We start from the raw sequence: 14,149 nt of genomic DNA on the forward strand, positions 1-14,149 counted from the left end.
GCATTTTAAAAATGGTACGGGCGTATTCAACTACGGATTTTTCTACATTTTCACCTTAAAATTATTTTGATTTATTACCATCAAAAAAAATCGTCATGAAATACGAAAATGCATGGGAGCCGCCATTTTCTACATTTAGAATTACTCAACCGGTACTTCCGCTAGTACCAACAAGCCTTTTCCAAAGGTGTGTGGGCTATTGCTCACTTTATGAATGATGGACAGATTTTACAACATGGTCATTTCTGTCAGAAATTTCAGATTCAATGTACAAAAAGAAAATACAACCAAATCGTAAAGGCTATTCCTGTACCAATCCGAACTATGGTGGAACAGGATATGGTGTACTCTGATATCTCTCCTAGACTGAGACAACTTTGGATTGAAGGTGTCGAATTTTGTAATAAAAAGTGCGATAACAAATTTTTAAGATGTTCCTTACAAAATATTTGCTTTCCTAATTCTGTCAAAAGAGATTACATATTAAAAGATTTTGAAACAGTAGAAATTAAAAAGATTAGAACTAAATATCTCTCCTTTCTAATTCCCTTCAAAGCGAAAGAAATACAGTTCAAAATTTTGAATAGAATTTACCCAACCAAAGAATTTCTTCAGAAGAAATTTAAATTTGAAACTGGTAAATGTGTGTTGTGTGAAACAGAGGAGGAGGATTTGGAACATCTTTTCTTTCTATGTGATTTAATACAAAGATTTTGGATTGATTTTCAGGCTTGGCTACAGTCTAGGGGGATTCAGTTTGCCCCTTTATCCATTAAAGAAATTAAATTTGGAGTGTTTTTAAATAATAACAAAATTGAATATGGTATTAATAATTTACTACTTTTAGGTAAACACTTTATTCACAAATGTCGTTTTTTTAAAACTAAACCTTATGTTACACACTGGAAGAATGACCTCAAGCTTTTTGCCAAATCTTTAAAGTTAGTTGAAAATAAGGATGTTGGTTATTTTATATCCTTTTTGGATGACTTTGATTTACTCGATTAACATATGTAAAGATAGTTATAAGTAGCCCCTTTCTTGTTCATATTTTTTACTTTATTGCTATGTGTGTGTTTTACTTCTTTGATGTTTTTTGGATCTGTATATATATGGTGCTCTATTTGTTTGTATTTTGAATGTTTTTGGAAATAAAAGAAAAAAAACCAACAAGCCATTCCGAATGTCTGAGCATGCGCAATTGTGATTTTCCTGCACACCGAGCGGGAAATAACAGCACATGTAGCGTAACAATAGACAGGTCAAGAGGTCAAGATGTCGGCACCACCGAAGAAAAAACTCAAAATATCTAAAACTGGAGGTCGCTTTCTTCCCGAATGGACAGAAACATTCAATGGAATAATTATCGCTTCCAAAATGGGTGCTGAGTATGTCAACTGCACAATTTGTTGTAGAGACATGAAAGTGTTTGCCTCTGGAATTTACGACGTGAGGGAACACATGAAATCTCAAATGCATGTGAAGAATGCAAACCAGAAAAAGAGACAGCCGTCAATTAATTTCTTCACGCAAAAGCAATCAGGAACATTGCTGAATAATGTGCCAAGTGAACCCCAGATTATTGGATTATGTGAGAAGAGACACTAATGCTGCGTTCATGTGCTATGGGAAGATATTTTCCAGTTGGGAAGTGGTATTTACCAGTGTGTTGTGTTCACATGCTTTTGTTGTTGTTGACAAATGAAAGATGGTGGACCAGATTCAAGTTAGCAATAGCTATCGTTAGCAATAGCGTCTGCTCTGGATAGGTAAAAACAAACCATAACACATTTTTAAAGGAAACGGATTTCTAACATATTATATTACATTTGTTAATGACGCAACATTGTATAGACACAAACTAGTAAAAAAAAAAAAACTTTAGTAGCGTACAATGCTTAACATTCAAGTGCCTTGTACCGCTCGCCGCCATGTTGAAAAGGTTAAAGTTCATCTCATCTCGGCAACTCGTGTATCAAAATTTTCTACGAGTTGCCCAGTGGAAAATACCACAAGAGGGGGCGTTCATGTGTGCTTTCCATGTCGGCGTTTGGTATTTACCATAATTCCCATAGCACATGAACGCAGCATAAATTATGTTGAACTGATCTAGGGTTAAGAAAACACTGACTGTTGTTTAATTGAGTGTTAACAGTACATATGGATGTACAGAAATAAACCACTGCATATATTAGGTAAGATCTGATACAATTTTATTATGCATGAAATATTACTATGGATTTGGTATGGAAATTATGGATTTCTTTACCAGGGAGTACAGGTGAAAGCCGTGAGGGGTTAACATGTATGGCTGCCTCTTCTGCTTTCCTTTTTGTCGCATTAATCTAAAATTAATGTTTTAAAACGTTGAGTTTAAAAATTAATCTAAGTAATTTAATAAAATTAATCTAATTTAATTAAGAAAATTTAATCTAATTTTTAAACTCAACGTTTCCGTGTACTACTTCCGGGTCATACGCTGACCTTTCTGTACGAGCTCTTGCCGGTGTCCTCCATTTCGTTCACTCCGCTCCTTGCGCTCGAGCTGCTCGGTGGAGGAGGACGAGCTTTGCACTTCGATTCAAAACATGCTGTCAGTTCGTGTTGCAGCGGCTCTTGCCCGCACTTTGCCTCGTCGGGCCGCGTTTGTGAGTAATTTTCAGTTATTTAGTCGTATTTATTGCGAGTAGAAAGGTTTTTGGTGTTTAGTAGATGCGGCTTTGGCGTTCTGAATGTCACTGCTGCGATGGCGTGTGCGGCCGCCATCTTGCACTCGGGCGGCCTGTTAGTACTGCTGCATTTTACTGTGATGTTTACAAGAGTTATAACCATATTGCAGAATTTCCTGTCGGCGCAGCTAAGTTGATTAAAGTTGATGACATTTGGGTGCTGTGCATGACTATGTCTTGGAGCTAATTTTGCAAAAATGAACCCATGTCAATTGAATGACATTAGCTAATGAAGGTCAGGATTTGGTCAGTTATCCGGTTGTGTAGCTAAAGGCGGGGCGCATTAAAGGACTTTTACATCCTAATATATTATCTTATTTATTTCAATATGGTGACCAGGAAGCTCTGTGTATGCACTTTTTTCACAAGTTATTCAACTTGAGCTTTTGGCTTTAGCAATATTTCCTCGTTCTTCGGTTAGCACTGCATGCTAACTCTTATCCGGCTGTGACGTTTTCTATGGGTTGTTTATCAGATGCACATCATTTACTTGAGTCAAGATCCAAATTATATACTATATCTCGATCACTTTTAATTTCAGTGACGTCTTTAGCACTTGAAGGTCAACAGTAATGTACATGCAAAAGGACTTCAGGAAAAGAAAGGGACCAACAGTATGGATTTCTTTGATTTTGATTTTGTATGTACTTTAACTGTTCAACAGGTTTCCAAGAATGTAGCAGCTGCTTGCGTAGGGGCAAAGAACCTGCACACAGCAAGGCCATGGCTGCAGAAGACTGGTATGTTCTTGGACTTGCAGTGAAATGTTGCATTACTTTTGTTTTAAGCCTGTCCTTAGTGACCTCCTGTGTCCTGTCCAGGCACTGCTGAGGTCTCCAGCATTCTGGAGGAGAAGATCATGGGTGCTGATACCAGTGCTGATCTTGAGGAGACCGGACGCGTGCTGTCCATTGGTGACGGTATTGCTCGTGTGTATGGATTGAGGAATGTGCAGGCTGAAGAGATGGTGGAGTTCTCCTCTGGCCTGAAGGTGAGTGTGTTTGGTGAACTTGGTTTGTTGTAACCTTCATGTTGGGGTCATCTGAATGTTTGTTTGTAACTTCTTATTTCTGATGTGGCAGTTATAGCTTCTAGATATGATGTATGAATGAAGTGAAAATGAATATGTAGTACAGAATATGTAGTCGCCTAAAAAACATTTCCAAACTAAGAGGACTTGTGTCAAAAAATGATCTGGAAAAACTAATACATGCCTTCATCTCTAGTAGGGTTGATTACTGCAATGGCCTTTTCACAGGCCTGCCAAAAAAAGACCATCAAACGACTTCAGCTGGTTCAAAATGCAGCGGCTAGGGTTCTCACACGAACAAAAAAGAACAGAGCACATTACTCCAATTCTAAGGTCCCTTCACTGGCTTCCAGTAAGCTATAGAATTGACTTTAAAGTATTGCTGCTGGTGTACAAATTTCTAAATGGTACAGGGCCCAATTACCTCTATGTTGCAGCGGCCTAACCCAATCAGATCTACCAGATCGCAGCAGAAAAATTTACTATTAAAACCAGTTGTTAAAACAAAGTATGGTGAAGCAGCTTTTAGCTACTATGCAGTACAGCTATGGAACCAACTGCCAGAGGACATTAAAAATGCTCCTGCTGTTGGCAGCTTCAAATCTATGTTAAAGACCAAGCTGTTTTCAGATGCTTTCTGTTAAATAATTAATATTGTCTTTACATTTTTTATAATCTTTACTTTCTCTGCATGTTTTAAATTTACTTTAACTTTATTCTATTTTATTCTATTCTGCTGGTTTCTTTTTTCTCCTCCTATTTGAACTACTAAATTTTATTGTTTAATTCTTATTTTCTTTTAATTCTTTTAATTGTTTTAGAATAAAAATAAAATTATTTTATGTAATTTTATTTCTCTATTGTTGACTGTTTTTGTTTTTACTTCTGTAAAGCACATTGAACTGCCATTGCGTATGAAATGTGCTATATAAATAAACTTGCCTTGCCTTACAGAACATGAACATGTAAGAATCTGTACATGTATTTTGTTTATGTTGGGGGGTGGAGTTGAATTCTTTAATGATGCTCAAACAAAAATCCTTCTGTTTTAGGGTATGTCTCTGAACTTGGAGCCCGATAATGTTGGTGTTGTGGTTTTTGGTAACGATAAGTTGATCAAGGAAGGTGACATCGTGAAGAGAACCGGCGCCATTGTGGACGTGCCAGTCGGGGAGGAGCTGCTCGGCCGTGTTGTTGATGCTTTGGGAAATGCCATCGATGGCAAGGTATGCGGAGTCATGGTCGCTAACCTTAATTTTTCTTTGAGTAAGTCATGAAAAGGACAAGAACTTAGAATTTATAAGGTAATTAGAAGTTGACCAGTGTCAAGGAATGGAACAAGTCAATCTTTTGACTGGCCAAACGGAGAGCATGGGAATAGCAGAAATGTAGGTGGGCAGACGCGAATACCAACACAGGTGCACTGTGGGACAGAAGCTGGGTAAATGATATGAAGGCAAACAAGAAGAAAATCAAAGATTTTCTTACTGTACAGAGTACAGGGCATTCCTGAAGGCCAGACTTCTTCTGATATCCGTGTCTGGAAAGTATAGAATTTGCTGAAGCTTCCTTGCAGATCTTTGAGGTATAATGAATTAAGCGCAAGATGTGGTAGGGGAAAGGTGCATCTTTAGATTTTTATTTCATGACTTCATTCAATGAAGTGAAGTTTCTTGTGACTTTTGCTTGAAACTACTTGTTTAACCTGGCCAAGGTGACAAGATCTTGTGAAACCATGTAGGCTGTTTTTGCATGTTACTGTCTTAATCTTTTGCCTCAATGCTGTATTCTTGGCTTTGCCTAGCTACCACCAAAGATATATATGAATAAGCATTATATTAACTTTGCAAAAATGGCAATTGGCATAATGAGTGATTAACAACATTGTGGGATCTTCGTGAGTTTAAATAGAAATGCAGTGCATACTGTAAACTGCAAGGCAGCATTTCTTGGAGGTTTTGACTTTAAGCCCTCATGTCATGATCTTACTAGAGGTCAGACAACTGAAGTTTGTTCCATCTTCATTTTGAATTTGTTGTAAAAGCCTTTGATCTTAAATGGTATTTTCTCCTTTGTACTGCTCCAGGGTCCTTTGGGATCTAAGCAGCGTCGGCGTGTTGGTCTGAAGGCTCCAGGCATCATCCCCCGTATTTCCGTGAGGGAGCCCATGCAGACTGGTATCAAAGCTGTGGACAGTTTGGTGCCCATCGGCCGTGGCCAGAGAGAGCTGATCATTGGAGACCGACAGACTGGGTGGGTATGGAAGACGGGGAAGTTGCATCCACAAACATACCTTTGAGTGGTTCTGTTAAAAAGGATTCCTGGACTGCTGTACTTGGGTTTCAGTTGCAGATTCCAAATTGGTTTGTTGGTCTGGAATTTACTTCGTTGAAATGTCATTTTATCTGAATTATTCCTACAAATATGAACTGCTTACTGTTTGCTCCGTTAACAGTAAAACCGCCATTGCCATCGACACAATCATCAACCAGAAGCGATTCAATGACGGCACAGATGAGAAGAAGAAGCTGTACTGTATTTACGTGGCCATTGGGCAGAAGCGTTCCACTGTGGCTCAGCTGGTTAAGAGGCTAACTGATGCTGATGCCATGAAATACACTATTGTGGTGTCTGCCACAGCCTCTGATGCTGCCCCATTGCAGTACCTTGCACCTTATTCAGGCTGCTCCATGGGCGAGTACTTCAGGGACAACGGCAAGCATGCACTCATCATCTATGACGATCTCTCCAAGCAAGTGAGTGAATGTCTAGAACGTTAATACTACCTTTACTTGGGCTACTGAAGTCATTTAATGCTTTGAATGTGGTTTTGGATTATAAGCTAATCAGTGTACTCTTGTGGGGTTGGGTTCAAATTAAGTATTGGATAAATTCTTGCAGCACTAATCAAGAAACCCTCTGCGGAATTAGAAATCGGAGGATGCAACCTGTTAATCTTGCTCTCTGTGGAATGGTTGACTGTAATGGAAAATCTCTGTCAAAAATAACAGCTGAAATCTATCTAGACGTCACTCATTACTCGATTGGATCAGTGGCTTTCTAAATCTAGACACCTTCGTTTTCCTTATAGTTGGGTCTGCATTAATCTTCCAAGTTTGTATGAGTGTTGGCTGCTTTGGTGTCCCATAAAAAAGGATTCTCAATAGTCCTTTGAAGGGGTGGCTGTATGATTTTTGGGGCAGGCAGTCTTTCTCTCGTTCATGTGTACAGTATAGTGACAGCTCAATGCCCTGTTTAGTTGATCTGTTTGACCCCTTCCTATGGCTATAAGGGGTATGACTGAACCCACGGGTTTGTTTTCTCAGCTGAAATCTGATACCAAATAAAATTTGCCTGGTGGAAAAGCCAGTTAGGAAGGAATACGTTACCTATTCATTTGCTGCTGGGAGTGGTTTCTTTTGCTTTGTTGTGACTTGCTATGTGACATGTAAATTTGTGTACCTTGGTCCTTTCAGCCAGTAGAAAAGCTTTTCAGTGGAGTAGTTTCTCAAGAATAAAACCAAAGGGTAAGGCCAAAAAAAGTGTGTTTCCGGTAACATGAAATACTAAAATAAGGTCGGTAGGTCGGAAAGTTGTGTTTTTTTTTTTTTTGTTCGAAAAAATGAACACAAGTAAACATCTTACAAAATAGTATTTTGGCACAGAATCCTTTATACCACATCATAAAATAAGTGTTTTGAATCTTTAAACGAATAAAAAAAAAATATCGCAAGAGTTCGAGTTATGATCTGCGGAAGCGTATTGCTGCCAGACTAAAAAAAAAATTGGTTTAGAATAAAGTAATTACGTGAAAAGATACTGTTATGTTTTTACAATATATTTATCATGTAATAACATAACATCACGTTATTTCATGATATTTTCATGTAATAACATAACACCTTATCAAGAAATAACGTCCTAAGCTAGGCTACTTCCATTAAAAGCAGCCGGCCTAGCCTAGCCTACTGTAGAACTTGGGTCGAGCAAAAACATGGCTGAATCCTGAATGACTCCTATTTGTATAAATAGGGGACTACATAGGTGGCAAAATGTAGTGTTTTTCCCTGCCATGGAAGTGCACTTATACTGAAGAGGAAGCAATTTGCATTACAGCCTTGAATGAGGATTCAAAATGGCGGCTCGGCTCAGTTTTCCCTTCCTCCTTCAGTATACAAGTGCGCTTCCATGTTTATGCAGGAGGGCTGATAGAAGTGGCAAAACATTTTACTTTTTATCGTTTCTTTCACAACTTGAATGCGTTGAAACAAAAAATTATGACAAACTAACGCCGCTTACACTAAAATATCGAGGGAAATTTGTAATAAACTTTACGGTCGGCAATTTTGCTGCCGAAATTCTCGGTCGGTCGGGTTACCGGAAACACTTTTTTTTTTTTTTTTTTTTAATTTGGCCTAATGTGTTTATTTAAAAAAAAAAAAAAATCCAGTATGTATGATGTACTCGGCTTAGAATATTGCAACAGAACACCATCCTGAAGTACAGGGTTTTTTAAGAGAAGACGATAGACATTTTCTTGGTAGTTATGAGTTTGTGGGCTTTTTTTAATTTTATTTATTTTTAATGTATTGCTGTTTGTGGCTGAGCAACAGAAAGTGACTCATGTAAAGCTTGCAATTGTAAAATGAAATGCAATCTGCAAGAATTTGGGATTTGTCACATCAGCCATTTGCTGTTTCCTTCTTACAAATAAGTTGCACATTGCCTCACACTTTCATTATCACCACAGGCTGTGGCCTACCGTCAGATGTCCCTGCTGCTGCGTCGTCCCCCTGGACGTGAAGCCTACCCAGGTGATGTCTTCTACCTGCACTCTCGTCTGCTCGAGAGAGCTGCAAAGATGAACGACAACTTTGGTGGCGGCTCACTTACTGCCCTGCCTGTGATTGAGACTCAGGCTGGAGATGTGTCTGCTTACATTCCCACCAATGTCATCTCCATCACTGATGGACAGGTTGGTGTAACTGAGCTTGGTATGCCGTTCTGGTAATTAAACTAATGGTAAACTAGGCTTTTAACAACTCCTGCTATCTCAAATGCACAGATTTTCTTGGAGACGGAGTTGTTCTATAAGGGTATCCGACCTGCCATTAACGTGGGTCTGTCAGTGTCCCGTGTGGGGTCTGCTGCCCAGACCAGGGCTATGAAGCAGGTAGATCATCAGCTAAATTGTCTTTAGACTAGAATCCATTTATTTTGACCTGGTGTAATGCCTCCTAAACACCTGAAATGTGTGTTTAGGTGGCTGGTACAATGAAGCTGGAGTTGGCGCAGTATCGTGAGGTTGCTGCTTTCGCCCAGTTCGGCTCTGACCTGGATGCAGCCACCCAGCAGCTGCTCAACAGGGGCGTGCGACTTACAGAGCTACTGAAACAGGGTCAATATGGTGAGTAGACCGAATATCTCATTGTACTAGAGAAGTGAAACACACTGGCTCTTATGTTTGTGTTCTACAGCCTCATGAAATGGAACCTACTTAATGTTGGGATGATTCTTCAAAAAAAAAGTTGGGTATTTATAAATTGGGTTAACAAATTCACCCCAAATGTGATTCGATAGCTAAAGAAATGGCACTGTTAAGTTTTTAAAAAGGTGCTAAGACATTGTCTAAAGGGCTTTATTCCTGGAATAGGATGGATTCTTTGAGTGAGTGTCGTGGTCCCCCAAACTTAAAATGGTCAAGGGACTAGTGGGGTGATTAGTGAACTTTTCGATATGACCAATATTAAAGTGGTATGTTCTTCAGGACTAATGTTGCCCTGTCCAGTTATCACCTTTAATATAGGGGACCATTGTCTTCTTTAACTAGATAAAACAGGGATGAGAGTTTTCCGCTCTTCGGCGGATTTCCACTTTGAGTAAAAATCAACCTTTTTATATTATGCCAAATCCGTTTTTTTTTTTCCATTTATTGAGGGGGGTTGGGGTATGTTCTTTCGTGATACTCAAGCGTAATTCATTCTTACGATGATGTTACATGTTTACATTTTTGCCATCTTTAGTCTCGCCAAGTCTCGCGGTAGAATATGTGTTATCTACAATGTAATTGGCCAAAACATCGCTGGCGAGAGCATGATAGCCAATCATAACAGTTCTTACAAGAGTGTGGGAGAGAACAAAAGCCAATCATAACAGTTCTTACAAAAGTACCCGCATCTGTTCTATTTTATCGAAACTTGCACATGTTCATCGTCGCTGCTCTTCAAAAATACGTTTCTCTTTCATATCGGCTTTTTTACTCAATGCCGAATGCAATTGACAAGCGAGACGAAGCAAAGGTACGTGAAATCGATGCTGGTATAAAAAACAGAGGACTGACAAGCTCTTGTCTTTGGCCAAAAAGCTGAAGAAGTCGAAATGATCAAATGAAAATGAGAAGTGACTGAACTATAATTGTATAAAGTGTACATAGACATTATCCCATAAACTTAGCATTCGTTTGATTTAATACATTGAACATGTATATGATAGTCAGTAAATCTGAATGAATGCTGACAGATTTGAAAACTTAAATATTTCAAAAGACTTTTTTTTTGAAGAAATCATATGCAACTAATGAGGACATAGGGAGAAAAGGTCAGTCACCCTAAAATTTTATTTAATATATGAACAGTTTGATGTGAATTTAGTTTGCCGTTTTTGTTGATCATGAATTATAACCATACCCTTGAATGTAGAATGTGATTTTATCTTGAATTCAAACAATACTCCTATTGATTTGAAACATTTTCATGTAAATATATAAAGACAACAGATTTTTTTATCTACTACCAGGGATGCAAACAGCGCGCCTTTTGGCGGATGCCGCCTTTTTCACGGCTGAATCGCGCAGATCCGAATTTATTTTTATTTTTTTTTTTTAGGGGGGAGCGTTGGAGTGTCTGATTATAATTTCAAAGTAAATTCTGTATTAAAATTACTAAATAAGCAAATCCGTTACAGTCCATGAAACAGGAAGTATAAGGATGAGAAAAACAGTTTAAATCGGGAAGCTGTGCACATTTGCGCAGTCCTGCTGCTCAGGCTGCACAAATGTGCGCAGCTTCCCGATTTAAACGGTTTTTTTTTTTTTCTCATCCTTATACTTCCTGTTTCATGGACTGTAACGGATTTGCTTATTTAGTAATTTTAATACAGAATTTACTTTGACATTATCAGACACTCCAACGCCCCCCCCCCCCCCAAAAAAATCGGATCTGCGCGATTCAGCCGTGAAAAAGGCGGCATCCGCCAAAAGGCGCGCTGTTTGCATCCCTGTACTACAGCTCAGATTGCAGGACAAGTGGTTTGTAAGGCCTTATTTTTCAAAATTTTCTGGGGGGTATCTTGAAGTCCCCCAACCCCCCTGTTGGCTTCGGGTGCCATCTTGTTTTCTGCTTTTTTGATGACCACCCACTCTCATCCCTGATAAAAGCTTTTAAAACTTATTTATCTCACAGCTCCCATGGCCATTGAGGAGCAGGTCGCAGTCATCTACGCTGGTGTGAGGGGCCATTTGGATAAGATGGAACCCAGCAAGATCACGAAGTTTGAGAGAGCATTCCTGCATCACATTTGCAGTCAGCACCAAGAACTGCTTGGAACCATTAGGTAACTAAACACTTTTCTTGACTGACTAATCAGAATTAACAGCCTTTTTGAAAATGTCGGTGTGAGAACTAATTTTAGCACTGTTAATACAAGTAATTACACTATGTATTTGAACATGAAGTTCCAGATCCATATGGTCAAAGCTTCATATTGCATTAAGTATTGAAATCGTTGCACGTTTTAATCAACTGTTCTGTTCTAGGAATGATGGAAAGATCTCTGAAGCAGCAGATGCCAAGCTAAAGGAAATCGTGCTTAACTTCTTGGCTAGCTTTGAGTAGTGGTTCTTCTCTTCCACCCCTCCCCCTCCATTCTGCTCATGTCTCAATGTTTGCATATAGTGCTCCAGTTGAGTTTATATGGACGTCACTGTTTGGGTGGCACTTGATCAATGTACATAAACCTAACAAAATAAAGTGTTCTACACTACTTTGTCATCTTCATTTATAAATCATAAGAAATGAATTGGTGTTCTGACCTGCTGAATTAAACAGCGTATCTTCCGAGCTTTAAGAAAAGCCCGGAAGTACGACTGGCACATGCTGCACAAAGCCATAACACCAGCTCCACCAGGCAGACTCAAGTCTCGCCATCCTTAGAACAAGGCAGCACAAGAGATGCTACAGTCTATCCCTGAGGACTTGTCCAGAGACACCTGGCTGGCAGCATCCTAGAAACAGATGTGGGATACAGCTGGGCCCTCCCGCATCCGATACATCAGGGACCCAGGAGGCAGTGTACAAGGAGAAGACCTGCCGTGCCACCTGTGGACCTCGCTGAACTGACTATGTGCTGGGGTTGGCCACTTCAAGTCATCTCTGAAGAAGTGGGGCCTATTGGACAGTGCGGCGAACCTGAACAGACGGCCGAGCACAATCACCGGCTGCCCCCTATACAGCCCACCCTCAGAAGCTGGCCTCTTCGACTTGGGACCAGAGATGAGGGTGTGGCTGCATGACCCCGAGTTGGCCATCTGATGATATACGAGAGAATTAGAAACGGTCAAAACCTATCGTATATCAGGAATGAGAAGTGTGTAAAGGACTGATATTGCTTAAAAATAAATGCATAACTGGTGGATCTTATTTTGCTGCAAGTAAGAACAGGCTTGTCACGTATGAAACTTGTGGGACAAATTCCCCATCTGTTAACATAAGAGCATATCTATAAGGTGAGTTTATGGTGTGCTCAACTTCGTGTGGCGTTTTTTTTTTTGGAGTCCTGGTCAGGACTGCTGTGGTTAATCTCAAATTCAGGAAATGCTATTTTCTATTAGAAAATAACAAGGACAGGTACAATAGTAATGGCAGCCCTGTAGTAGTAACTGTGTTTGAGAATAGTAAAGTCCTGTGCCCACCTCAACCACAAACTTCCAAGTTTAGCCTGCATGTTTATGACTAAAGAAAATGTGAGGTGACTGCACAAGTACCAAGGTGGTGGTGTTCTACGTGAGCCATCTAACAAATGAATGTGGAGCAGATTATTGAATGTAATCTCAATACTATGACAGTCCTTGAATTCTGTAATATGTTCCACTTAGAACATGCATCATTTGTTTACTGAACTGTTTAAAGCAGCTTGTCCAGGGTATAACAATTTAAAGGAAAACTTGGTGCATTCATCTCTCTGACAGGGTTTCTGCAGGCTTGAACAAGTTCAATTTAAGACTTTTTAAGACCATAACAGGTTAAATTTAAGACTTGTGCCGCACAAAAAAGTAAAGGAAACTGGGAGAGCCTGAATTACTTTCAAAATAACAATTTATCATTCACCAATGAACTCATTACATCCCTAGGGTGCGCTTTTGCATTAATGAGGAACCAAGTTGCAGTGGAGCCAAAGACATCCTGCAAATCACTTGATGAGGCATTCGATTCCGTACGGTTTGTGTGTTGTAACATTACAGTTTGCACGGAGTTAGCTGATGCACCGTCTCGAGATGTGCTTGGACCTGGCAACGGTGAACAAAATTGAGTGATGGCATGCAATTGTTGCAGACTTTTATGGGCAGCCTGGTGCTTCTCCGCTTTCGCGTGCGATTCCGGTGCCTTTACGCCCAGGGTGCAGAGTTTGAGTGTACTTTTGCACAATGTGCAGTACGCCTCAAACGTGTTTGGTACACGTTTTAACCAGTCTACGAAATCATTGCGTTCAAGCCAGCAGTCGTTAAACTTGCATTTCCCCATTTTGCTACAAACCGTGGTGATCTCCCTCGCTTCTTTTAGGCTCTACTGTCTAAATGCGCGCGTACCATGCCCTGTGCATCACCATGCCAACCGGGCTAGACGCCGGATTCCACTGTCTCATTTGTAGTTTGCAGCGTAGCCTACTGATACCAAGTAGGCCTAGCCTAAATGACTAATTATGAATATCACCAACGCATTTAACAAAAAAAAAAAAGCGAATGGGGTAAATGGACGTAATGATTTAAGACTTCACAAAATTACATTTAAGACCTACAATGCAAAATATGCTTGTATTTTAGACTTAAGGCCTTAAATTAGGAATCATCAAATTTTAGACTTAAGACTCCGCAGAAACCCTCTCTGATAGCTCACTTTATAGAGGAAGCTGAATGTGTTGGCCATAGAAGGAAAAATAATCAATGGAGGGAATATTTCCCCATACATTCACCATAGTATAGATACACAGCCGATTCTAGGAAGTCGCATGTGCTGATTGGTTGAGAAATTCAGATTACTCCGCCATTACCAAAACGGCTGCCAGTTGCTTTGTCACCATAAGTGAGGAACTACTACAAATTATGAAGGAAAATGCT

The 14,149-nt window shown here is 39.7% G+C and overlaps 1 protein-coding gene across 1 annotated transcript; it reads left to right on the plus strand.

The window, feature by feature from the left end:
* The first annotated feature begins 2,515 nt into the window (after positions 1–2,515).
* Positions 2,516–11,799, plus strand: atp5fa1 (ATP synthase F1 subunit alpha). Its single transcript, XM_060935682.1, has 11 exons — positions 2,516–2,648; positions 3,394–3,469; positions 3,551–3,720; positions 4,812–4,985; positions 5,846–6,012; positions 6,215–6,515; positions 8,510–8,734; positions 8,825–8,932; positions 9,022–9,166; positions 11,220–11,370; positions 11,573–11,799. Exons 1-11 carry the CDS (start codon positions 2,589–2,591, stop codon positions 11,649–11,651), a joined length of 1,656 nt encoding a protein of 551 aa, XP_060791665.1. The 5' UTR covers positions 2,516–2,588; the 3' UTR covers positions 11,652–11,799.
* Positions 11,800–14,149: the final 2,350 nt, after the last annotated feature.

Source organism: Neoarius graeffei, chromosome 12 (assembly GCF_027579695.1).
Source record: "Neoarius graeffei isolate fNeoGra1 chromosome 12, fNeoGra1.pri, whole genome shotgun sequence".
NCBI classification, from domain to species: Eukaryota; Metazoa; Chordata; class Actinopteri; order Siluriformes; family Ariidae; genus Neoarius; species Neoarius graeffei.